We start from the raw sequence: 27,473 nt of genomic DNA on the forward strand, positions 1-27,473 counted from the left end.
CCATTATCTGCCAACTTATGGTCTCATTTAAGCAATCAAATACATTTGACAAACTGTCTTTTCTCTAAATCTGTATCAGTATTATTCATATTTACATGTTTCATTCTCTATCAGCTTTTTTATTATTTTCCTTCTGACTTAGAATTATCCTAATGATCCAATTTAATAATTTGAAATATTGACATAATAGTAGTTTTTTCTAGTCCTCCAGAATTCCTCCACTGTATCAATACTGATTGCAGTAGCCAGCCAGATGTTCAGAATTTCCTGGTGGGATGTTCAGATAATTCCAGCTGAAATATCTAGGACAGATAGCAGCTGGCTGCTATTTAACATTGTTTTGGTATTAAAGGTTGATATATTAACCAGTGTATCTTCACAACACTGCTGCAAGAGCTGCAGTCAGAACCACCATTGTGTCTGAAATCTTCCTTTCCAAATCTCTAACCTTACATTTAAGTTTTTGGGTTGTTTTTGGCCATGTCAGCAAGCCCAGAGATTGAAAAGGGAAGAGTACAAGCATGTCATATATGACACTGAAAAAATGCTGAAGAAAAATCTCACTCATTAGCACTGAATTTCCTGAACTTCCAGCAGTTTCAGTGGTACTGATGAACACATCCTTAGTATGAACCTAACAAATGCAGGAAGGTTCATTAATTAATTAATTCATTCAGAAATTAACTATACAAAGGAAGATTTCATAAAAGTTCAAGGAACATTACTGCTTCTCTGAAAGTAAATAGTACAAACTTACTGAGATATATTTTTATACGTATCCAGGATGTGTCTAGCCTGAATTGAGCTTAAAGGTTTGTGCAAGCACTAGAGAGTAGATGAGGCAGATTATGTTTTCACGAGAGAAAAAGCAAGCTCAGAGAAAAACACAGTAAAAAGTAGTGAAATCCCCTTGAAAAATGAGTGAAAATTAGATTGTGTAAATTTGATAATAATGCCTTTGATATGAAAACATAAAGATTCAGGCTAAATGAGGGGGGAAGAAATCATAATGAGGAAGATGCCAGATCAGAATTTGTCTTTGATTGAGAGAGATGGACTGATGAAAACACAAGATAGCATGGCCAAGATCACAGAATCAGTAAGAGTTTGAAAAGAACTCCATATTCCCAGCATAAATTGCACTGTGAAGGTCCACACAGAAGGCTGGTATGTGTTTTCATGCCAATAAGCTGTCCCAGGTGTTTTTCTGGCACTGGGCCTGATAATTCAAACCCTCTGTCTAATCAAGATCAAATTTAACTACAGCTCTGGAAATCTTCTGCCTTCTTCTGTCCTTTCACAACAATGTAAATTGGGCATCAGCAGATTCTCTCTCTTCTAGATTATCCTTTCAGGCATTTGTGAAGGCTGTCAGCTCTGTCCATGTCATTAGAGTTAGGCAGGATGCACATTCAGAGCAGTTGTTCCTTAGGAAGACTGCCAGGCTTCAGGAGATGCTACATTTGTTACATTCTTCTGAAAAAGTAACATCCCAAATAGATTAAACCCATTAAAATAATGGGAGCACATCAGGAATGTGCAATCTAATCCAATATCTTGCTATTACTGCAGCAGATGGCTGCTTGCCAAAAATTTTACATGTGATATAGACTGGCCTATAGCAACATTCTAGAAAACAGAATAAAGTTACTGCTTATTCTGCTGCTGTTTTCAAGTGATGACTTCCTTTTCTACACTCATGTGAAAAAAAAAACTTAAAGGAAATATTTTTAATTTGTGTTAACTACGATTCATCAGAAGCATGAAAAAAATATTATGTATTAAAAAGCTTTTTACTTTACAGTTGATTTGTTGAGATGCTTATCCACATCAGGCCCATCAGTATCCACCCATCCATGTCTCATGGACATTTATACCCTCACCAAAACAAGGGCTTAAAGGATGCCTCGTTGTTCAGGTTCCTTACTAATATATGTAATACAGGTTCAGCTTCACACCAGCAAGGAATGAAAGTTAGGGAATCACTATGGATAAAACATCTGAAGGAATTCTCAGGTAATTAAGTTTCCTTTTGCCACAGGCATCCTTGTTTAAGGAGTCAAAATGCCCCTTTGGTTCTCTTCAAATTACGCAATAAGCTCATTTAAAAAATATTAATAATAATAATGCTGAACATGCACCACAGCAGAATTTTATAAGCCTAATTTTTCCAGGAACAACATTGGTATTTGCAACCCCTCTTTATCTGATATAGATTAGGAAGTTAATTTAATTCCTTTTTTTTTTTTTTTGGAAGCATAAAAATGCTTTATAAAGCCACTTCAGGGCATTTTCAGATCTTCTTCTATTTTATTTTACATTCTGTAAAGACACACCATTTCTCTCTCAAGGAATGTACAGTCTAAACTACCACACTATAGAGAGGAATGCAACACAGCTTAATACTGCATTTACTTCACCACAAATTGTAGGTGTAATCTATAAAATGCTCTTTGTGCCATAATGAACTTCAGGATGACACAGAGACAGTAAGAATAATTCATTGTTGATGGGAATAAAATTTAGTGCTAACAGCTAAAATTTGTCTAAAAATCCCTACTCACTGATAGTAATTCTTTTGCTAAGTATATGAATTACATCATCTTCTGAAGCGTCCAACACCTCCCAATGTCTCAAGAATGCACTTTCTTAAGATCTAGAAAGGCCCACATAGATTGAAAAATATTTAAAATACAATTAGCTTTAGCAAACTAACTTAAGATAATCATATTTTTAAAAAACTTTTTGGCTACTGCCTCTCCATTTATTCACCATCTGACAATTAGATTCTTATCTCTGGCTAAGGTTCAAATCTCACCTATTTTTTCAAGACGATCCTAGCTCTCTCAACAAATAAAGAGACTCTTTCTGGTGGGAGATGGATTATGGGTGAAACTCATTTAAAATAAAAAGGTTTTAATATTTACTGAAATGAAGGAGTTGATGCCTCCAGTTCTTGCTGTTTAAATATTATTATTTTTATAACTGTGCACATTTTCTTCTTGGTATTTAAAGTTTCCACATCAAACTTCTACTCTAGTCCTAGTGTTTAAAAAATAGGTTCAGAAAGGATCTCAGTAAGTTCTGCAGTTCACTCATCTGGTCCACTAACAGTTTTACAAAAAGCTGTTTTTCAGACTTTTTTTTTTTTTGCAGATCCTTTCTTAATAGCCCCAGACAATCTATTTCAGTGAGTCAGAGCCCTCTCAATCCTCAGACAATCAGTCATGTTTGAGCCTTGCCACCTAAAGGTGTTACTCCTTGTGCTAAACACAATAAACACTGAAAGCATTATTCTGATTACTCTTTGAAACAGCCTCATAAGGTAACCTTAGAATATCTCACTCAAGTCTGATTTTCTCTAGACAAGGAAATAATCTTTTTAATTAATTTCATCTTTCTCCTTCTCTTCAGGCCACGTCATCAGCCCCACTGGTCTGTGCTACAATTCTGTAAATCTGTCTAAAGGACAGGCATTTTTCCTGGGGTGTGGCATCTGAAATTAGAAACAGTATTTTGGTAGTGACTTAGTTATGATGAATTGAATTCAATTACTACAAACTCATTCTCAAAGATAGAGGGTCTTACTTATCGACTTTTTTGACTGAAAGAAAGCTTAGTTAATATGAGTCAGATAAACTGGCAGTACTACAGATTAATAAATTCCACTAGGATGAATGTCATGATAAAAAAAGGGGCATGCTAAGCCCATTTGAATGACTATATATAGGAGCAAGTTTTCACATCTGACAGGTACAGGGGACAGAATCTGCACTCTGCTCCTCATGTGCAATAATTAATGTCAACCCTATCCTCAGTATTTTTGGTATGATACCTGCATTTTAGGCTAAGCATTACCTTTTGCTTTATATGCAATTAAAATGAAGATATTTTGATCTCACTCAAGGTGCAAAGGGTTCTGCTGATCCAGAGAGATGAGTCAGAAGTGACTCATCACCTGTTTTTTGGCAGGATGTTTAGAACATGGACAAATCACAAGGTGAATGGTGGGGATCATTTGAAACACCGTGGTCTCTCACCAGTACTTAAAGGCTGGGTTGGTTAAACAACACCTTTTTTTTTTTTCCTTCTGAAACCTCACAGATAAACCAGCAGACAGAAGGTTTCACCTCACTAGAAGATTTTTACTCTATGATAGTCCACAGATGGCAACATTCTGCCAGGGAGCAGAGCCTGTGTAGCAGAACCTGCCACAGGCACCAGCAGCTGATCTCTTGAAGTCCAGAAATCAGAAGATGACTCATGATGTAAGATCCCAAAAGAAACCTTCCTGTCAAACATTTCTGGTTGTGTTGTGCCCTTCTTAAAGGGTGTCTGAAGTGTCACACAGAACCAAGTAGGTGTAAATCACTTACACACCTAAAGCCAAGTGCAATAGAAGGTTTATCCTGTAGCAGCTCGGTCCATCAGCTTTCTTTCCTCTAAAAATGTTTTATTCCTTCTCATTAAGCAGAGGACAAATAAACTGATTGCTTATAGCCCTTTTAAACTAAGATCAGACAGATAGCAGTTAAAAATTGTGTTCTTTTGTCATCTTCATTCCTGAGAATCCACTGGACAGTTTTATAGCAAGTTAAAGACTTACTTCAAGAAGATATTGCAAAAAAATTCCTCATTGGAAAAGTGAAAGTAATTCATTACCTCATTTGCCTTAACACAGACATGACTGAAGCAGCACATTGTCCAGAGACAATTCTGAGAAGAGAGCTGGAAGAAAAAAATGCAAAATAAATACTGTCTTGATCAAACTTCTTGTACCTCATTTAATCAACTTTATATATTTGCTTTCGCTCATTTAATCTTTATTGGCCACTGAAGGATCAATTTCCTAAAACTTCTATCACAGCTTAAGTTGTGATGACTGCATCATTATTTCCATTACCATTTTCATTTCATTTCTAAAAATCCAAGTATTCTGACTTGATCAAGAGATACTGTTTCTATAATATTTTGAACACAGACTGGCCTGAGACAACAATCAGTGTCTCTCTTCCGAATATCTTTAGTATATTTTTGTGTCTGTCCCATTCTTACCTCTTCTTTCTGGTTCTCATCATCCAAGGTAATTCCATCCTTTTAGTCCAAAACATCTCTCAGGCTGGGATTCCTGCTCTCACACTCACCAGTATATGAGACACTTACAATTCTGCACATCTCAAATGGTTTTTTGGACAAGAGGGGAAATGCTGCCACGTGAGTGTAGGTGCCACAGAGAATCCCAGAATGGGTCAGGCTGGGAGGGACCACAGGGGTCACCCAACCCCTCTGCTCCAGCAGGGCCATCCCAGAGCACATGGCACAGGATTGTGTCCAGATGGTTCTGGAACATCTCCAGGGGGACCCCACACCCTCTATGGGCAATAACACACTCTGGATTACCTCAAATTCCATCTGTGCTTTCAGAGGATCCAGAAGAGCCAAGATTCAACTGCATCTACACCAGGAGCAAGCACCAAAGCTAAAACTTTGAGGTCTTGAATTCTAACTCCTTTTGCTGTTTCACCTGCCCCTGGTTGTGGTTAAAACTGGATGTAAATACAAAGAAATGGTTCTGTGCACAGAGCAAATGAAGTCTTACACAAACTTCGTTAGTCTGGACTTACCTTAAGCAATCCCAAATCATTCCTTTAATTTTGAACCTTACACTCACTGTTAAACTTTGTCATGGAGGGAGAACTCATAGGAAGAGGTTCCAAGTTACTCATTTGACTGGTTTAGCACCTCCTCCACGTCCAGAGGACTCCAGGAAGCACAGGGAGAATTTTGCCCTTATGGAAACTTGGTAGGTCTAGTTCTGTGTGTATGGGTGCAAGTAATCCAACACACCTTGGAAAAGAAGACAATGAGAAGATGGGAAACTCAAACCTGAGAATATTCTACATAAAACTTGTATTTCTGCATGGCATAAACTTCAGTGTAGGCTAATTTGGTCCACTTCTTGGGGAAAAAAACAAACCAAAAGAGGTAGTGCTGCATTAGAAAGTGTTTCAAATGTGTTCCTTTGTGTGGTTTTCAGCACTACTCAGCATCCCCTGGCAGCTGTGAATTGCTGAAGTGTGATCACAGATTTAAGAGTGATATTCTTTGTATGGAGAGATGATATTTGGCACAACAGCTCAATCAACATTCAGAGGACCCTCCATCACCATTTTTGAAAGATTTAAGACACTTTCAGTTACAGCCACATCCACTTCTGCAAACATTCTCTGAACCAGCCTTTGTTAAATTTTTTCCATCTTTTCCCTTTGCTCTTAGAGTAACAATTAGTCACATACTGTGCACACTTTAAAAAAAGGCACTTTAAAGCAGATTTAGAACACATTCATAATTAAATGCATCTTTGAAGCAATCTATTGTAAATATCTAATTGGAAATACATATTAGCATTGCAGTTTATTAAACATTGAGGTTTGCTGCTTGTCACTGGATTTTAAAATTGCTTCAGTATTCCTAAAGAGTTTAAGAGAAACCTGAGATAAGAAAGTTGCTGGCAAAGATGTCACCACATACAAGTCCTGCCAATGCTCTAGCAAAACATAAAATATTAATTTTTACCTTGTTATACTTTTGTTAATTTATAAATAATGGCATTTTAAGGGAAACTAAAAAATGGAAATTTGTAACGTAAAATAATAGAACAGAAACTTTAGACAAAATAATTAGTATCATTTGTCAGACAAAGCAAAATGATATTAAACAATATTAAAATGATATTTTATGTACACAAACACACTATCTAAACACAAAATGCTGAGAATACAGCATACTAAAAGAATCAGAATTTTTCTAGTCTTCACATTAACTGTAAGAATATATGACCAAAGAAATGTCAAATACCAGGTGTATGATCAGTAAGTGCCAGCTTCAATAGTGCAACATTTTATTAATGACAGAAATATCTGGTTTAACACTGCTCATGTTACAAAAAAACTGCAGTGACAGTGATAATGGCAGCAAAGGGGAATTTGGCACTGTAGATATAGCAAAAGCACATTTCAGTGGTCTTTTAAGTGCATCAACAAAAGGCTTATTAGTGAAAAGAGCAAAAAGAAAAAAAAAGCCCAAACCTTTCAGTTATTTAATCTGGCCAATGAAACAGCAGAAGGAAAACCTGTGTAAAATAGTGTAATACAGTTTGCACAAGGTTATCTTTTTTTTTCCTTCCAAGTCAATTGATGCAAACACAAATATGCTGAGACACATTCAGAAATAGCACACGTGCATTTGGGTTTTATTCAGTTCAACTACACAGCATTTAAAGGTTCAGTACTAAAAGGAGCACTTTTAAAACCAGGCTTATCTCTGGCTTGCTTACCTGTAGCCTAATTTTCAACTTTTTCGTTTGTTTGTTTACAAATTAGACCAACTATGGTAGTGTTTCTAAAAATACATTGGGGTGGAATGTGTAAGTTTGTTATTTTAAAACTCAACAATCTAAAATGTGGTACAGTACAGTGATTTTTATCTTGTATCAGGCTTTACACGAAGTTTCCACCTTCTGGTTTCCATATGTGTATTTCAGGATGCACATCAAACTTGAAGGCAATAAAAGCTGTCTCTGTGATGGAAAAAATGTGTGGGGCAAATTAAAATAGCCATTTTGCAACAGTAGTTTATGTCTTTAAAAAAAATCTTTAATTCTCCTAAAGCTTTACATACAAAGAATAAATGAGATAAGATCTTATTTCCTTAAAATTTAATATGGGAAATGGGTGCAAGATAAAAATCTATTATGTGGTTGACTTGTTTTTAAAGTGAACCTGAGTAAGGGCAGGAAATACAACGTTATTTATGAGTAAAAGAATAAAATTCCTTCATAATTTAAGTAGCTGAACAGGTTTTTAATGTTCTACCACAAAACAGCAAGGCAACAGATGAGAATGGCCTTGTATTCAATGAATTATCATGAACACCCACTGCAAACCTGAATATTTTCTGCAAAAATAAAACATCAGATTATGCACAATAATAAAAAGCATCAGAAATAGATGCACCTGGATTTTCTTTCCTCTTTTTAAACCACAAATATCAGAATTCAGCACTTATGTCACAGTCCTTGAACAGTTGCTCTGAGATGACTACATGAAGCACACTACTGCACTAAGCAGACACCCCACAACAGGCTTGCACTGCAGCAGTAACATGGTTTTCATGTAGGCACAGACTTTTTTTTTCTCATTCATGTTCAAAAACAACATGAAATAAGCAACTCAAGACAAGGTTAGGATTCATCCCGCGGTTCCTTGTTAGCGAAAAGTTCTTGCCACTTTGGTAATCAAAGTCACTGAATGTTTTTTTAAAAACTGCAGGTACCTCAAGGAAAAGAAGAGTTCCATATTCAGCAAGGCAGCATTATATCAGGATATTTTATACCAACTAAGGCATAAAGAACTTTGCATCAGGGTATACAATACTCAATCTCTGAATAAAGTCCTGTATTCTGTGTGTGGCGAAAGTGCATAGGAGTGGGATTCCACCAGAGCACAAAGAATCCTCTCACAGTATTAAGGCCTTTCGATTTTATGTGTGTGAGCTGAAGTCAGCACAGTGGAAAAAACATAGGCTGTCATCACACTGGACACCACTGGAGCTCCCTTAGCACGTCTTCTCTTCTCCCAGCTGTCGTTCATCATCTTCATCAGCTTCCTCAATAACCTGAATGTCATCTGCTTGAGGTAAAGATGAGATTTCAGTCAGCAGTTTGGCTCCTTCTGTTTTGTTTTTCTCTTCCTCTTCGATCACTTTCTTCCATATTTTGTGATTTTCACTGAGGTGGTGTATTAGCTGGCAAAATATTCGTCTACCTTTTTTTCTTTGAGCTTCTGTAAAATTATAAGCATATTGGATTGTTTGACATTCTGAGTAATTGTATTTTATACATACAAAGCCAATGGCACATTGCAAGCAGGATGTACATTTCAGCGAGGCACATGGATGATTATTCTGAATATTTAAACAGTGGCATGGCAAAGGATATCAACAAGTTTCTGTTTTAAATTGCAAATCTCCTGGTAGCAACAAAACTTTTGTTAAAAGAGGAAAATTTATGAAGCAGCAGAATAGCAAATGCTACAAGATTTCTACAGCACAATTTCAACTACCACTGCTACATCTGAAGCTACTGAAGGACAACCAAGCACCAACTGAAACACAGAAACTTACTTAAAATAAGATCATCTTCCATTTCTTCATCATCACTCTCTAACTGTGCACCATCATCATCTTCAGTGCTTTCTGCATCCTCCTCCTCTTCATCAACCCACTGCCCTGGAAGCAACCCAGCTGCATTGTAGGAATTACAAAGGGGGCCAACTATGTGAGTGATGAAAGATTCCTGCAGTTTCGCCAGCTGGGGAGAAGAACGATCCATGAAGGGGCTTATAGGTAACCCAAGACTTGCTTCCTCATCACCCTGAAAAAGAAATGAAAAAACTTACCAGAATTTCTCACAAAATTGGCTTTAAATTCTTATTTTAAAAATTACTTTTAATGAACCGAGTAATCTCCAGCTTCCTCAGGAGGGGAAGCACGTGGAAAGGCACTGATCACTTCTCTCCAGTGAGCAGTGACAGGGCTTGAGGGAATGGCATAAAACTCTGTCAGGGGAGGTTTAGGCTGGATATTAGGAAAAGGTTCTTCACCCAGAGGGTGTTTGAGCACTGGAACAGCTCTCCAGGGCAGGGCTCACAGCACCAGCCTGACAGAGCTCTAGAAGCTTTTGTACAATGCTCTGAGGCACATAATGTGATTTTTGGGATGTCCTGTGCAGGGATAGGAGTTATGCTTTGATGAGCCCTGTGGTCCCTTCCAACTCAGGATACTCTGTGATTCCATGAACCACCACATGGATTGTACATTTTTACTGGGGAGAATAATTGTACAGACTAAGTGAATGAAAATGTAATTAGGCCAATTTAAAATAAAGACACATTATGGCTCAGACTAGCACAGTCCATAATCCTCCCTCCAGCTTTGCTTGTGTCTGGATGGAGAACCAGTTCTACTGGAACTGCTATTCCTATGCCTTGACAGGATGGATTCAGAGCAGGCAGAGACTCAACTTCAATTGCTGAGCTGATGAACAGAGAAAGTGGCAGAGAAATCAGCCACAGCAAGGCATGCTGGTAATGGCATCCCCTGCAAGGCCACAGGAGAATGAAATGAGCTATGACATCCAGAGTCAAGTGGTTTCTTCACTGTTTTGTTGGGTTTTTTTCCCCACCATTTTATAAACTGGAGAAGAAAAACATTGAACAGTTGTTCATCAAAAAATCTAAACTACAATTACTTATCTCAGCACTTCCATGAACCTGAGAGCTTTAGAGCTGAACATATGCTTTCATGGATATTCTTTCACCTAGAAACACATCTGTGAACTTAACTTCCAAAATGAAAGAATTTTTTTTTTGCTTTGTCAGCATCATCCTAAGGAAAGAATCCCTCCCCCTCAAAAATCCCCTAATATCTGAAAAATGGAGAATACTGGCTGGGAGCTTGTTTTCTAACACAATAATTAGAAACTAAAAGATCATGCTAGTAAGCTAACTGTGAAAATAAATTTTAGCATTCCGAATGAGAAGATAGAAATACCTCACCTGAAGATTTAAAACAAGGAATAAAGCTTAAATTAGTTAAACACTGGTAAGACAAAGTATTATCTGCCTGTTATTAAAAAGAGAAAATTGTTCTTTCCATACCCACCTGCTCATAAAATTCATTGACAATGCCTTCAGTCCATTTCAGATGCAGGTCTCTGATTTTGGCTGGGCCATTGATATCAGCCAGTTTGATGCATATTTGACAGGCCAGCAGGCGATCGTTCTCATTGCTCCATTCTATGCCATTGCTGTTCATGTCATTGACCTGGGGTAGGCACAGACATCCACTTCAAATCATGGGTTTATCAAGCAACCTACAAACCATCTACAGCTGGTTTGTACAAAGGAAATACTCTACTTGCATTTTAATAGCTTAAATTTAAAGAATATAAAACTTTAAATGCAAGTAATTAAAACCAACAATAACTGAGAAGCAACGATAAAATCTGTACATCAAGACCAGACCAGTGCAGACACTAAAGTGGAACAAACCTTGGCATTAAATTCTGCAAGGAAATCAAAATGCTTCTTGAGGTCTGTGGCAAGGATTGCTTCAATCACTAAGAAACGAAAGCGCTTGAACTCCACGTGATCAAGGTTTGATAAAAAGTTGTATTCTGGTCGTGATAAGAAAAGATTCCAGGCAGATGCAGCATGGTGATTTTCTAGGACTGATCTGTCATTGTAGAGAACAGCCTACAGGAAAAAAAAAAAAAAAAAAACAACAAGCAAGGAATCATAAATTACACAGGGAAGTTTTAAAGTTATAATTAAATATTCTGAAGTTTCAGGGCTGGTCAGAAACAACACTAGGTAAAAATAAAAATAAAAAAAATGTTTTGTCTTCTAGTTTTGGGGTTGAAGTGACACAAAAATTACAGATGAGGGAACTCCCCCTCTCCCCCCCCCCAAACTTAACAATTAGCAATGTTCTTTTTTTCTTTAAAATCCTTAATGATGTCTTAGTGACACCTACATTCAGACTGTAGGCACACACACAAAAACAGCTTAAGACTTTGCACAGTGCATGTGTGGAGCAGTGTGTGTTTTATGTCACACGGTGATGTAAAAAACAAAACAAAACAAGAAAAAAATAAATCTAAGTATTTGTTTTCAATTTCTCTTAATTGTGTTGGAAAAGCAAAAACAACAAAAACCCCAACCCAACAAAAACAAAGAAATAAACAAAAAACCGTAACAAATAAAATACCCCATGAGAAAAAGGACTCCAAAACACATAAGAACTGTCATAATGGAAAATGGTGCAAATTATCACTAATTTTCAAAGGGCTATGTTTAATGCTAATGCAGAAATTTTAACTGTAAACAAGCTAACTAAAATATAAAAACAGTAGCAGATTTTACTCACAGCTTCCATGTTTCTAAAAAACACCCTATAAAATAATGAATTCAATATAGATTAAACAGTACCTGAAAAAAAATTCATTTTGCCAAAGCTTTTTGCAATTTTTCAAAGAATGCTTGCATTTTTGAGACTTCATGATGGATGTCTGTGTAGTTTGGTGTTGTTCCTCCTTGCATGCTGTTTTCAGCAGAAATACACAACATCCTACATACTAAACTCCTTTTGTAATAAGGAGTTGATGAAAACTGATTGGAAAGTTCATTTTCAAAGTCTTTATCTCCTAACAAGTGTACCAGTTTCTGATCTATTGTTATTGTTGATATTATTAGTATTATTATTTTAGTTTCTTTTCTGTAACTTACTAAGAGATCCAAACAGCCATCATAGCTGATTACACAGACCCAGGGCCAGCTCTCTATTAAATAATCCTTTACTCTATCCTGCATTGGTTTCTGTTGTTATTTTCAATTTTGCAATTTGAAATTGTTTCTGCATGCATACACAACCAGTACATACAAAACACATCAGAATTTAACAGGAAAGAAAAATATTACACAAGTATAGTACATGTTAATTTCCCCATTTCTTAAATCAGGCCTAAATACTTCAATCCTAAACAACTTACCTTAGAGATATAGAATAGAAAATAATTCTTTATACTGATTTCCTACAGAAAGAAGTGATTTTTTTGTGTGAAGAGGTTCCTACCTGAGGTGCATTTGTGGCCACTAGAAAAGCATTTGTACGTCCAGGGTGATCATAGTCGTGCATGGCAGCTGCTACATACAAAGCCATCAATTCCAAAGCAGGAATGTTTGAAGCCAGGCAGCCATAACTGTCATCAGTAATAGGACAGCTTTTTGAAGAAGTGTAGCTGACTTGAACTGGGGCAATACCACTGGCTTCATCTAAAAAAAAGAAAATTTCAAAGTACAAAACCAGAATATTTTTTAGAACAGTACTTCATACATATTTGTAATACATTATAAATGTGTATAAACAGCCAGACACTGTTGCAAACACAGTATGTTTATCCTTGCTGTCATGAATCTGAATAATTGTCAGACTAATATTTTAAAAAAGAAAATTAATGATAATTTTTATAGATTAACAATTTTGAAGAAAAGTTGAAGTGCCATTGAGTTGCAAATTTGTAGCACTAACAGAGCATTCTATTGTTTGTCTCAAACCTGAATTTGTCCAAGAAAACATTAATCAGCACCTTCCTTAGTATTTCTATAATTTTCCCATTTCTTGAACTTGCAAACCTACAGGAAAACTTGGAGGTGGAAAGTGGAAACTACTGCACAAGGAATTAACTCCATTAGTTTAGAAATATTTGCATGATAAGAAGATTCAGAGTTTTATTATTGTCTTTCCCATGGACAAAGTCACTACTTTAAAAAAAAGGAAAAGAAATAGCACTTATTTTAGCAATGCATAATATCAAAGGAACTCCCTTGCCTTAATAGAATAAACAAGGATTAGAAACCTGAAAATATTTGTACTGGAAGAGTTTCCAAGCAATAAGATTATAATTTCTTATTTTAATCTTTCTTTTTTTGTAGAGGAGAATAAAATCATTATTATCACTTTTCTCCAGTTAAGTCTCCAGACCCAACCCATTTAACACTTGGAGAAAGAAAAGGCAATAGGGTGCAATCAATAGATAGGGACAAACTTGGAAAAAAGAGAAAATCCCAGCCCTCTAAAAGCCATATGACTTGTGTCTTGTCTTTTTCTACTACACACTTCAAACAGAGTTCTTGATTTTATTTTTTCTGAAATACAAACCATTTAGCATCCAAGTCTATGTTTCCAATCTTTTTTTTAATCCTTTACTTATAGGATACAATTAGGTAAAAATTACAAATTCTAAATTTAAAAGTTTGTTCTATGAAGTCACAGACAATACAAAAGCAAGCTTCACTGGAAGTACCTTCACACAACATTTGAATTTGGAGGTATTATTTCCTTTTCAGGGATGCTCTTATGCAGTTATTTTTGGGGTGGTCTCTTCTGAGTTTGAAAGCCTGCATGTGATAGCTAACTGAAAATTCTAAAATATTAATTTTTATACTAAACCCATTAAGGAGAACTTCAATTAAGTTAAATACTTTGGTATTTTTTCTTTGGTCTATTTAACTTTCCAATAAAGTTAAGAAATATTAGCCTAACGTATTTCAAATGCTAAAAATACCCTGACTATAGCAGAATACAGAGGTTTCATTCAGCATAGAAAATTTATTAAGTGAACCAGTTTTCTTGGCTAACAAACTAACCATTACTCATCTACTAATTTTTCTGAAAGTCAATTGCATGATATTTCTGAACGGTGTGTGCTTTGTGATTTTTTTTCTACTGCATTATATTAAAGTACAAAAAAAAAAAAAGTGAGTCATAAGAATAATTCTATATTTTTTTCCAGAGCAATTTGGTTAACCTGCTGTAGGTTCATTGTAAGATTCTTCAGCAAAACAAAAACAGCCTGTGTGAATACACACCTATTTCACTCTCCATTATGTGCTCATTACGGATTTGCTGGAATCCAGGAATGGGCCGTGTGGTCAGGTACCAAACTGCATGGAGAACATCCGTGGCATGGATACGATTGTGATCTGAAAATCAACAAGGTACAATTAAAAAACTGTTATCTGCAATGGCATCACACGGAATAATAAAAACAACAGCAAAAAAAAAAAGTACAAAATGTATTATAAGTGAGCTTTTGATTAAGTCTAAAAGGAAAAATAGAATTTTAAATGTTAGTGGTAGATAGATGTATCACTGAACATTTTTCAGAAGGCAGTTAGATAAACAAACAATGTCTATGTACACTTCATCCTACCTGGGCCTCAGGAAGGGATTAAATGGCCTTTTAAATCAATAATGGTGAGAAACAAGTGTGGCCTGCAATCTGATACCTACAAGCACCCGAGCTGGGCAAACATCTGTGGAGTGGGGAAGTGTGGTTTTTGTTTTGTTTTCCAATAAATTTGGCTGCCTTGCACAGCAAGGTGAATAACTACCATCAAAATTCTCCATTTCTTCTCATTTTGTTAAGGACCTCACCCAAATTTCTGTTAAATCAGCAACTATTCTCCCATTGACTTCAGTGTGTTTGATTCCACCACTAATTCAAATTCTCTAAGATTAATCTTCAAACTCCAAATTAACCAATTCACTTTTAGAGTCCACCCACTTTGTCCTGCAATTCTCTAGACCCATTCTAAGCTCTGTCAAGTGCATTCACTAAAAACACACTTAGCAGCCCAGAAATACAAATTCCCACAGCAAAGGGGAGCCACTGATAACAAAGTTCCTTGTGTAACCAGGGAGCACTTACAGGGAATATCCCGGTAGCCGTTTTCTAGCGCGCAGAAGTAATTCATAAATTCTTGAGTGGGGATCTTGAAAATTTCAAACAAGCCAGTGTCTTGAAACAAGGTATAAGTAACCTAAACAAATATTAAGATTAATTTTAATCTGAAAAACTTAAATATCTTTGCATGTTCTGCTTTTTCAACTTGAAAAATATTTCTTGTTTTTAAAATTGTACTTGCCGACAGACATGGAAAACACTGAAATTCCACTAAAGAATTATTGGAATGCTATTGTCATAGAGATATATTTAATATATTTTTAGCACAAAAATGTGGATTTTCACAATCCTCTCAATAAAGAATAATAAAAGCTTTTATGTCATTACTGATAATTCTATGCACAACTCATTTGTAATAATATACCCCAAATTTTTTTAGAAGGCTAAATAAGCCATGCTTTATCCCATTAATGACCTAAAAAGAAGAAATTTACGTTCAGACTTATTATTCAGAACTTCAAATTATTTAATTAAAATAGCAAAGTCCTTAATAATAAAACAAAACAAAGAGAAACAAACAACACAAGTCCTCCAAGTTGTTTTGAGACTTTGGCAAAGAGATGCTAGTTCTTGCATTTATTATGATTTCTCTTGAGTGTTTTTAATAAATCTAGCTGGTAAATGAAGAAGTATTTCAAAAAGGTACTCAGAACTTCCATATATGTATATAGACCATATATTATTATTTACATGTAGATATCAGTGTACTTCAAAGCCTAATCCCCCCCTCACCCACAGCTGCAAATATTTTACAAAAATGTAAAACAAGTCACTGCTACTCATTTTTATAACTTTTTTCCCTAGACACAGGAGAGGAACAAGAAGTTCTAAAGCATGGGAGGTGCTCAGAGGAACAGGAGCTGCAAAATTAGGGGACATCATTCCAGGGTGGAAAACTAAGATACTGGAAATAAAACTGTTTGGCGGTCAGATCAGAAGCTCCATGATTGCTAAATCCACTCTAAAGAAAGAGGCAGAAGCTTCCAGATGACCTTGATGAATGGGACAAGCTGGGGAAGAGCAAACAGGATCCTATTCTTGCACCTGCCAGCAGGAATTGGCTTCAGCAAACATGGAAATGCATGGAAATAAATCAGAAAGAGATAAAAGGGATACTACATGCAGAAAGCAGAATGGAAAAAAACTCCACTGTTTGTAGATCAAGAGGCAAAAGGCTGCCTAAAAGATCACTTCTCTTCCCCCACAGGTGGGGCAGAAATATTTTACTGAAGTAGAGAAAAAAGTAATGGTTACCAAGCAGAGTAGTAATTCTGAAAGCAGGAGATAACTCTGCACAGGAAATTATGGCAAAACCTCATCAGTGTGAGTCTAACCTATTTACATTGAGAATGAAATTCAGAAAAACTGGAGCATGTTCTCTATAGATAAACCATTTCTTATGGTTTACAATGGCATGGAGTACATGAGAAGTCACATTTCTGCTTTTGAAGATATTCACATAAATGCAATTTCAAGTATTCACATGAATGTTGACTGCAAAATTTCTACATGGTTTAAATAAAGGACACCTTTACCTACCCTCCCTCACATAACAAAGGACAACAAACCTGGCTGAGGATCCTTCCAGACTGATCTCCCATTTCTTTTACAAGGTCAAAAACTTGGAAATTCCAATTGCTCATCTTCTCCAATAGTGAATCATGGTCTAATATCATTGTTTCTAATGTAGAACTCTGTTCCACCTGTATGAGATTAAGATACTTTATCATCTCTAAAATAACAATGAAAATTAATTTATCAGTTGTGTTGGCAAAAAAAGCCTTGAAAATGATAAATCATTAGTGAATTTATTGAATGGTGCTGCAACTATGGCTATGAGAAAATCATAAATCAATAGCACAAATAGCACACTTAAAGGCTTGAGCTTTCCTGTTTTGGGCAGCAGATTCTGGGGCTGTCTGAGATAGTGCTAAATTTTCCTTCTTATTTATTTTTAGATATGAAGAGTTAATAAAACAAAGCAAAAATATGCATAGGCTAAAACCAAAGATTTACTGAGCTTTAAGAATAGGTTAATTGGATAAGTTTTAAAAACACCTGATGTATAAACCCAAAATATTAATAGCACTGTATTGGACATTCATTTGTGAGTCTCACTGCCACTGCTGCATCTTTCATAAAGTTCCAAAAGAAAATACTAGCCAGTGTTTGAGCATACCCTCTCAACATTACATCTACACAAATCAATATTGATCAACAAAATCAATACAACCACAAGCTTTCCTGTCATTTGCTAGTGACATTTATGCCAGATAAACAATTGTTAAATGAAAATTTGAATTCCAACCATGCACCATAACCCCTTAGAAATTACTATTTTCGCAACATAAAGGCCTCTTCACAGCAAGTTAGAAATGATAAAGAAATAGTGAATTGAGAAAAGTTATTGCAGGGGGTTTTTTTTGCAATTACATGCTTACAAGCAGTGTATTTTGTGTTTGATCAATCATTTCCTTCTTTTCATCTTTCCTCTTCTCTGTATGGTGGAAAGATTCTTTGGAGACATTAGCACTTGCAATTTCACCTTAAAGAAAACACACAGAGAAATAATGCATCAGTAAATGATTTGTAAATTACTACTGTCTAATAATTTTTTAACTGATCATATGGATTTGTGCCAGAAATATAAGTAAGAGCTTGTTTCTAAACCATTTTATTTAGGAAATATGCAAAAAAGTCATTGAGGACAAAATTTATTAGACAAAAGTTATCTGAAGATGAAGAAAAGCTATAAGCATAGCTTTTATTAAAAAAAAAAGTGATTGGTTTAGCTTAGTTAGTAAAGTACTTATTTGATACATGGAGTACAGAGCTATAAAGGTACTAGTGGAAGCCTGTTTTAAAATCCTTACTATGAAGCAGGCAATATTTCATCTTATTTTGATTATTCTAAAGCACAAAACAAAGTAAAATGCATACATAGGTTAAAATATAGGAAAAATTATGTAGAAATAGTGAAATTTTAATTTAACAGACTTGGGAAAAAAAAAAAGCAGTTAGTTGATATCAAGTATTTGTCTATTTTGAAATCCCACCTGATTTTCTGTCTCTGTATTCTGCAAAGTCTGGTTCTGGTATTGGAACAGGCTTGAGTATCTGACGTCCACAGCTTACAGAATACATGAAAAATATTTACAACATTCAGTAACTTTCTTCTTTTGCTACTGCTGTCTTCTACTGAAAAATATCTGCAGATTACTTTTTTTAAAAAGGCTTGTAAAGATTCCTTCAGCAACTGACTAGAGTATTTTCTCCTAAATTTGGCACACATAGATTTAGTCTGTCCTTGGATAATAATCAACCATCACCTCCCCCAGATTTAGAGCCCTGAATTATTAAAAAGTAGAGCTCATAACTAAGAAAGCATTCAGAAACACAGAATCCAATTCCCAAGTAAGAAACCCTCCTTTTCTAAAATTCCACAGAACATTGCTCCTCTACAACAACAGCTGCTGAGAAGGATGGGCCACGTCAAAGCAGCAACATACATTCAGCATGCTTTATTCTCCCATGGATAACACAGTTACAGATTATTATGAGATTTATGCCCATTTTCTATCCTACTAGGGGCACAGGGCCTGATTTTTTGTTGGTTTGTTTTTATTTTAATTGCATTCTTTTTACCCATATGAAGTGACTGAAATTATAACGGAATTTACAGTACCTGCTACACAAATAACCTACAGGTGTTTTAACAGGCTGCTGAAAATCTGGAGAGCTAGGTGTGTGTCCTGGAGGCTTGTGGATATTAATGCTTGGTTTTGTGAGGAAATCAGCAGTGTCAGGGAATTCCACAGGTGACCAGTTGCTGAAAGCCCCACTGGAGACAGATCCATGGCTTGGTGAACCCACGGGACTCAGGCCAGGAGAAGCACCTTCCAAAACAAACATGACATGGGGTCCAGATGCCAACAAAGTCATGGCTGTTTACAAAGAGGGGATTTAAACATCAAGGGACATGCTGAAGTTATTTCAGTGCTTTGTTTGCATGAGAAGACCTGTGATGTGCCATCCTGTTACTGTACAAGTGGCATGACCCTACCTGCTCGTCTGGGAGCCATGTGATGAGCCAAGGTCACAGAGGATGATCTTTGCTTTGGTATTGTCAGCAAGTTTGCACCAAAAGAGCCATTTGAGTGAGATCCTTGGCTGAAAAGAAAAGAGTGAGGATTTTTTTTTCATTGTTTCTTCATTTCTCTTCCACTTTTATTAATTAAATTCTTTTAAAATAGCTACACTGCCCTGTGACAGGTCCACCACCATTTAAGAATACTACATAGCTGTCCAATTCAAAACCAGCTAAAAAATACATGTCAATTACATGAAATAAAAACTGCTGTGCACTGATTGAAAGCAACAATAAAATTAACACATCCTACAATGATGCAGTAAATAGACTGTGTGATAGGTTTTAGTTTCTAACATGCTACTTTCCTTGAACATTTGAAGCAGGCTATTTCCTAACAGATCTGAAGATTGATTACTTTGGAAATACAAGTAAAACTTTACACAGCCACATAAATTTTGCATATTCAATCAGATGTCTTATTTATTATAAACTTAAAACTGAAGCTGTTTTTGCCATCAAAGCGTGTTTTGCTTCCCCGGCCAAATCCTTAAACTCGATTGCTCAATCCTGCCATCTGCTGTTCCAGGGATAAAATTTCACTCCATGGTTTAAAATTATATTTCCTTTAGGGAACAAAAATGTAATATGCAATTAAAAATAACTGTATGTGTTTACTTGAAAGTGAAAATAGTTAATGTAAAACTATTTTTCTTCAGGAGGGGAAAATAGTATTTACCAAAACAGATTTAATTTTTCTTCAGCCGATGGCAAAAAAAGTCCAATACAGAAATAATACTTGATCTCCCATCACTAGTTTAAATACATGAATATGAAAAACGAGTTCAAGAATAAACATGGATTTATTCCTGTGTATCTCCAACTACAGGAAAGGGTGCAGTGGAGCCATAAGATGATGAGGGATCTGGAGCATCTCCCATATAAGGAGAGGCTGCAGGAGCTGGGCCTGGTTAGTTGAGAGAAGGCTGAGAGGGGATCTCATCAATGTATATAAATACCTCAAAGGAGGGCTAAAAGGAAGGTGCCAGACACTTTTCAGTGCTGCCCAGCAAGAGGAGGAGGAGCAATGGCCATAAACTAAAACATGAGAAGCTTCACCTCAACATGAGGAAGAACTTTACATTTTGAGTTTGTGTTTGAATGAGAAACCAAGCCAAAAATTTGCATACAAATAAAACAGAAGAGATGCTTTTGAATAGTAAGGAAAGTGAGGAAACCCTCTGTAAATGTCCACTGAGACTGCAGCAGGAGGGCTGAGTCTCAAATTGAAATCCCACGGTTGCTAAGGTTAAAGCAATTTCTCTGGTCCCTGGTTATTTCCAGTGGGGAGGTTCATCTATCTGGACACCAGCAACCAGGTCAGCATGAAAATATCATCTTTTAATGACCACTACTGCTCGTATTAGAATCTTCAATGGTACTTCATACACAAACCACAGTTAAGTCTTACAGTGCAAAAACTTAAAGATCATCTTTTATTCAAGGGGGAAAAACCACTGAAAGGGACAAATTATTCAAGTGGCTCACTTTAATATTAAATAAAATGCTGATAAGTAAATTCTTGGACATGTGTATATAAATTCCCATCTACTACTAATAATTCCAGTTATCAGCATAACTCACATTTTCTTTTCTAAAAATGCATGTTATACTTTCCTTATGACCTATGCAGAACCATTTAAAGAAAAAAAAAAAACAAAAAAACCAAATCAAGTAAAAAAACTCAAATAAACAACCGAACAAAAACCCAAACAAAACCAACAAAACAAGAGAAGCAAAACCACACACATTTTGACAGATTTGAGAAATAAAGACGTGCTCATTTATACATTTAAATAAAATGGAATGTGTGAATTTTCACTAATATACAACATTATACAAAAAGAAAGAAAAAACTTATTCATCTTAATCCTAATTCAGAATGTTATCTGATTCTGGAAATAAAACCTCTATTTGCACCATATTTACCAACCAGTAGAGAAGAGATTACTACCTTAATTTATCTTGAAACTTGCTTGGTGACTGGAGGAATAATAAACATTATAATACACACAACAGTGGCTACCAACCACAAGAAAATTGTCTCACCTCTTTAACTGTGCATGGGTATATGAAAGTTGGCAAGTGATCCATTATTAAACTAAAAGACTGAGGCAGTCAGTACGAGTTTAGAGACTAGATTGTTTTGTGATCATGTATGCTGGACTCTTTTTTCATTTCCTACTCAAGCTTATATCAAGCTTACTATGACAGAGCAGACTATTTAACCTCAGAACAACCCGATTTCTACTTAAGATCAACCTGAGTTACACAGCATAGTACATCATTAACTTTTCCAGTTTATGCTGGCAGAATTTGGAGCCTTAATTCACAGGACTTTACATCCAGTACTTCTGCTGCCAAGTTCCAGCATTATTATTGCCCTTAAAATGCTGCTCAGTGCTTACCTTGGTGTGTTATACTCCTGATGGGATCTCTTGCTAATGCTACTCCTTTCCCATCTGGATGATGTTGATTCCATAGATGACAAGCCAGAAACTCCTGAGGATCGTCTCAGCTGTGGGGTTGGCAGGCTGCTCCTGCTACTTAATCCCTGTTGAGTAATTTGACCGTGGTTAAAATCCATGGAAGTAAAAGCAGATGTTAAAATTTTATTTCTGATTTGTATGGGCTATTTGTTGCTAATTTTTACAGTGAAACAGCTGATGTGGTACCTTACCACAGGTATGGTCTCTTACTCCAGGTGGGGGCCTCCCAAGGGCAACAAGGCCAGGAGATAAGAGATGTGCACACTCTGGGGTTTGCCTACACAACTTCTACTTGCCTTAACTGTGAAATCTGTTAAAATCATGACTGTTAATAACAGCAGAAACTCACCCATCTGGAAAGCATTCTACTGTCATACACTGGGAGATCTGGGGACAGTTCTAGGGACAGTCCTGATGGAAGTGGAAACTTTCCGTTGCAGAGTAGCCTTGCAATGTTTATTGTCTCATATTTAATTTTTTTTTTTTTCCTGAATACTGGGCAGTTCACACTTCCAAGAAACCCACAGGGATGGGTCAGCATTAGATAAGCAGTTATGACTAGCCCAAGGTCAGAAGCCCATTTACATTTTTTTCCCTGTTTATAATTCCTTTCCTATAGAGGAGGACAGGCAGCTCACCACTGAATCATGGAATGGTCTGTGTTGGAAGGGACCTTAAAGATCCTGAAGTTCCAACCCACCATGCCATGGACAGGGGGACACCTTTCCCCAGACCAGACTGCTCACAGCCCCATCCAACCTGGCCTAATACCCCATCTGACCCTGCCCTCTTTCAGTTTGAAGCCATTCTCCCTGTCCTGTCACTACAGCTTGTGGAAATAACCCCTCTCCCCCTTTCCTACAGACTCCCTTCAGGTACTGGAAGACCACAGTTAGGTCACCCAAAAGCTTTCTCTGCTCCAGGCTAACAACCACAGTTCTCTCAAACATTCCTTGGAGGAGAGGTGCTTCAACCCTCTAATCAACTTGATGATCCCTTACTTTGTCTCTTCCCTGACTGGCTTCCAAAGACGTACATAATCCACAACAAAAAAATATGGAGAGACCTTTTATATTCTAAGTCAGGGAAAAAGAGAGAATGGGAACCTTTCAAAATCATCCATTTTGAAGAAATACTTTCATAATATTTTCTTTGCTGTGTTTTAACCTGGAACTTTTCCTCATATATCTGTTTTTAAAAGCAAAAGGTATCTATCTTTCTCTTGCAGTAACATACATAGCCCAATATTTGGGCTTATTCTTAAACATACCAAAGCCAAAGAATTATTGAATGATTGTGGCAAGCACTAGGCAAATTTCTATACAGAAAATCTCCAGAACTTGAGGAAAAAGTTACTTTTTAGGAAGGAAAAAAAGAAAGCAGCTGCAAAAAACCATAATATTTCAATCTCACATACTCTTTATAATTGGTCTCCAGCAATGAATATTTCTCATTTCACACTGTTTTGACTAGCTACAAAGAAATTTTAAAAATCAAAAAGAATGCCAATCCTTAGCAGCTTTCAAAGACATCCACAAAGAAAGCCATGCCAAATGACTGTAATCACTGCCCAACTGATTTCTGCAGGTATCCATTGTGACATTACAAGGAATTTCATACTGAAGTGGTTCTGCAGGATCTTCCACAGAGTAACCTGCAGACACTGAGTTTTTCCCCCAAAAAACATGGTTCCCAACAGATATTTCACATGCTGAATCAGGCTCCAAAATACTAAACCAACCAGATGATCAGTTTGGGCCAAGTTGCCCACTTCCTGGAAATGTAAACAACTACAGGGCATGTCCCAGAGCAGCCTCCACAACAAATAGCCTCAAGCCATCAATACTGGGCTAGAAATATTAGCTCTGGCGCCCTGCAGTTGTGTTTCTATATCATAATTTTTTTTCCCCACCACATTCTTTAGCATTTCATATAGTAACTACACTTTTGCTTCATTTATTAACCTAGGGTAATGGAGAAGTGACAGTAGATTTTACACTGGTCTCAAAGCGATTTGCTGAAGAAAAAGAAGGGATACTTTTCCTCTTACATAGCTGATTTGGTTCTGTGTGATGGCTGGTTTGCTGTCCACAAGAGCAAATTTCTTGGGGAAAAAAGGTCAATGAAAAAACCACACTGACAGTAATGGTTAGATAAAGAATGCAGAAGAATCAAGAACAGCCCTGTTTGTCCCATATCATGAGACTATAACACCTTCAGTTTATATTTGCTGTTATTTTGAAGAATGTTGTGGTCAGGGTGCAGACCAGTGCTTGTACTGTCTACCCATCAACCACTTGAATTTGCATTTTAGTACTTATATCCACTTCATTCGATGTGTTTTCACAGCTGCTCCCTTTTGACCTTAAACATTGTCCACAGGTACTCACTAGAGAACCTGCTATGCATAAAGGATCATTCCATCTAGATGAATTTTCTTTCAACTAATTTTTTTAATTGCAACACACACGCGAACGCAAATAAAAGATGTTCGACCTTGAGCAGCTTCCGATCTTTTTCAGCAGGATCCTCGATTTCAGGGCAGGGGAAGAAACCAGGAAAGGGAGTGAAAGGGCTGGCCTTTGGCCTGCATGCTCCTGAGAAAGCACCAATGAGGCTGTTAATGCTTCGAAGGGAGGAGATCACATGTGGGGGGAGGCATGGGTCGCTCAGGAGCTCCGTGAGCAGGTTCCGAGCCTCGTTCAGCACTGAGAGATCGACTCCACTGCCACTGCCAGCACTCTGCAATAGATGGAAATGCTGCAAACTGTTAACATGCCAAAACACTTCATGGTGCTCTTTGTTTAAAGTAAGTATCTCGTGCATTGCAAATTTAGCAAAAATAAATTTTTAAAAAATCAATGCAACACAATTTCTTTTAAAGAAAAAATATATAGACATTCAGACAGCAGTGTCTGCAGGTTTTTGTCACACAATAAAAAGTAATTCACAATTCAACATTAGCTTTCAGCTTCCTTTTCTCTATTGGAAATCTGTTGGCAATTTTTAAATCTCTACTTTCATTACTTTGTCTCAGAATTAAACTTATTATTCCTTCTCTTCCAACAATATCAACAAATTTTGGCAGTCAAACTGTTAGAGCCCCTTACAGAGGTACAATTTCCACAACTTCATAATTTTTATTAACCCTGATTCTACTGAAAGAAGTTATAAAAAATTTATCCAAACAAAAGTGATTCATTTTAATTTTGCATAATTCTCTGAACAGGAACAACAAGAGCTTACTACAATCTTAGGAGACAGAGGGAAAAATAGGCAAATACAGCATCAACAGAAGAACTGAAGTTTGACAGTCTCAACAGTTTTGAAATCTGTACTTAATCACATTTCACCAAAAAAAAAAAAAAGACAATTAAATTCATAATATACTGACCTGGTAATAGGGCTTGTACCATTGCTTCAAATCCCAATCCCAAAGTATCATCTGTAAAGATAATAAAAAAAGGAGAAAAGAAAAGATTAATAAAAAGGTAATGTGTAAATGGTAATTAATGGGTAAAGGTAATTAATAAAAGGTGATGTGTTAATGTTGTAAAACAGCAATGGCATACATTTTGATTATGTGATGCAAAGGGAAATGTCTCTCCCTTTGTTTTTTCATATGTAATTTGGGCCATATTCTCAGTTAATGCTACCCAGCAAGAGTCCTAATGAAGAGTTTAAAGAAATTGCATGCAACAGAGATATCGTGATGACAGAATAATCTGCCCTTATTTCAATATTTTTGGATTGCTCATAAATCATTCAACATACACATTAAATTTGATGGTGATGCTGCTTTCCTGCTCCTATTCACTTCAACATAAAAAAGCAAATCTAGCCTAAAACCTCCAAAATATTTTTTCTTTCAGAATCATTCAAACAGAAGCATTTTTTGTAAATACAGCAAAGAAAGCATTACATTAAATCATGTACTTTTAAAGTGGGCAAAAATCTCTCCAAAGAGGTTAAAAATTGGTATTTTTAAAAGATTTTCTTGGAGGAGGTTTTGTTAGGCTTTGCTTGAACACGGCTACAAAGCCCCATGTTCTGAATAACCTAACTAAACCCACCAAACCCACAAAAGAACGTCAGCAACACAATCTGAAGATGCTATCAGCTTCAAGTACGTCAACAGCACTCACTTAATTTGTCTTTTATACTGACAAAAAATGAAAACAACATACAAGAAATGAAATTCAGATGTCTGTTCTGTTTCAAAAGCTTTCAGTCTTCATGACTTCTCGACAGATTCTAATTATTCTTTGATAAATTAATCCATTTGCAAAATGCGTATTCACAAATTAAACATAGCTTTTCACTCTTTTACATTGCTACAGAGCACAAAGAACATGCCAATACCCCACTTGCTAATTAACATTTTGCAATCCTGGAAGGTCTTCTGCTTATTTTTACAGGTGAGAACTAGGTATGTTTTTGCTCTTCTGGGACTCACAGCACTTCCATGGAGAAAACACAACGTTCCAGTCTGGTGCTTGTCCAGAGGAAGGTGCAGAAAGTACACAGGTGGGGACGTGTCAGCAGTGCCCAGGCAAGGGAGGCACTTAAAGGCTCTTTTTCTCTTCAGCTGTCTTCACAGAGATGCCACTAAACTGTTTAAAGTTAATAGTTATAACATCCACCTGCTTGCTAGGAAAACTGAAGAGACCTGCCATGAAGCATGTGCTTGAACTGGGAGTAAGTTGTGCTCTATCAGAAAATCATACTGGGTAATACTGGGTAAAGCAAGCAGATCAAAATCAAGAATTAAGAATTTAGGTATTTGAGAGCTTTGGGGGATTTTTTATGTGAGTAATCTAGCTACCATGTCTTTTTCTTTTTTTTAACTGTTTGTCACTGACAAACAGTAAGATAATGACCAACATTCTGTGGCCATACCCATTTTGCCATGATGTATTTGGTTTTAGCAACATCTTGCCAGACGGGGTTGTTTCTTTTCATTTGTTTGTTTGTTTGAGTGGTTTTATTAAATTTTCTCCATTGTGAAGCGTCTCTTTCTAGACTGATGTTTCCTTACTGTATTGAACATCAGTAAATCTTTTGGTTTCATTCTGTCCCCGCACACAGAGACTGCATTAATCTGCTTCATTAACTTTTGCCTCAATCAGCAGCAGAGATCAGCTGTCCACATGGGTTTTGTTAGTTGTATTAGTAACCTTTGATACTAATGGGCCACAGAGTTGCGTCAGCTCGCTCGTAATCCTGCTGCCTCCATTAGGGGACACAAAAGAGGTTTTCCTCTCAGAGGATTTTATTTTTCTTTTGAATATGTGGTATGTTGGCTGATTTTATTTGTTTGCTACAAATGAGCTCACAATAATAATAAAAAAAAACCTTAACTAACAAACAAAATACCAAACCAATAAAGGTCTGGCTTACTCCAGAATGTTTCTGAACCAAATAATTTACTGCAACTCCTTTATTCATCCTTTAAACAACATGTACTCAT

At 36.4% G+C, this 27,473-nt stretch overlaps 1 protein-coding gene across 4 annotated transcripts in view; it reads right to left on the reverse strand.

The window, feature by feature from the left end:
* Positions 1-6,884: 6,884 nt before the first annotated feature.
* Positions 6,885-27,473, reverse strand: part of PDE3B (phosphodiesterase 3B) — an 82,922-nt gene continuing 62,333 nt past the window's right edge. Inside the window, exons 2-16 of one of the 4 annotated variants that reach the window (XM_071427901.1) lie at positions 25,398-25,448; positions 24,500-24,763; positions 21,923-22,068; positions 19,431-19,537; positions 19,053-19,311; positions 18,424-18,497; positions 17,809-17,912; positions 16,936-17,070; positions 15,332-15,443; positions 14,490-14,603; positions 12,694-12,893; positions 11,112-11,315; positions 10,723-10,884; positions 9,184-9,433; positions 6,885-8,843 (exon numbers count right to left, since the gene is read on the reverse strand). In XM_071427901.1, coding sequence (XP_071284002.1) covers positions 8,617-8,843; positions 9,184-9,433; positions 10,723-10,884; positions 11,112-11,315; positions 12,694-12,893; positions 14,490-14,603; positions 15,332-15,443; positions 16,936-17,070; positions 17,809-17,912; positions 18,424-18,497; positions 19,053-19,311; positions 19,431-19,537; positions 21,923-22,068; positions 24,500-24,763; positions 25,398-25,448 — 2,409 coding nt within the window. In that variant the 3' untranslated portion in view covers positions 6,885-8,616. The remainder of the gene's footprint in view (positions 8,844-9,183; positions 9,434-10,722; positions 10,885-11,111; positions 11,316-12,693; positions 12,894-14,489; positions 14,604-15,331; positions 15,444-16,935; positions 17,071-17,808; positions 17,913-18,423; positions 18,498-19,052; positions 19,312-19,430; positions 19,538-21,922; positions 22,069-24,499; positions 24,764-25,397; positions 25,449-27,473) is intronic. The other 3 variants (XM_071427902.1, XM_071427903.1, XM_071427905.1) reach the window with 3 other exon arrangements.

This window comes from Agelaius tricolor, unplaced genomic scaffold (assembly GCF_023055355.1).
Source record: "Agelaius tricolor isolate 1412-34295 unplaced genomic scaffold, bAgeTri1.0.p SCAF_5, whole genome shotgun sequence".
In the NCBI taxonomy this organism is placed as follows: domain Eukaryota; kingdom Metazoa; phylum Chordata; class Aves; order Passeriformes; family Icteridae; genus Agelaius; species Agelaius tricolor.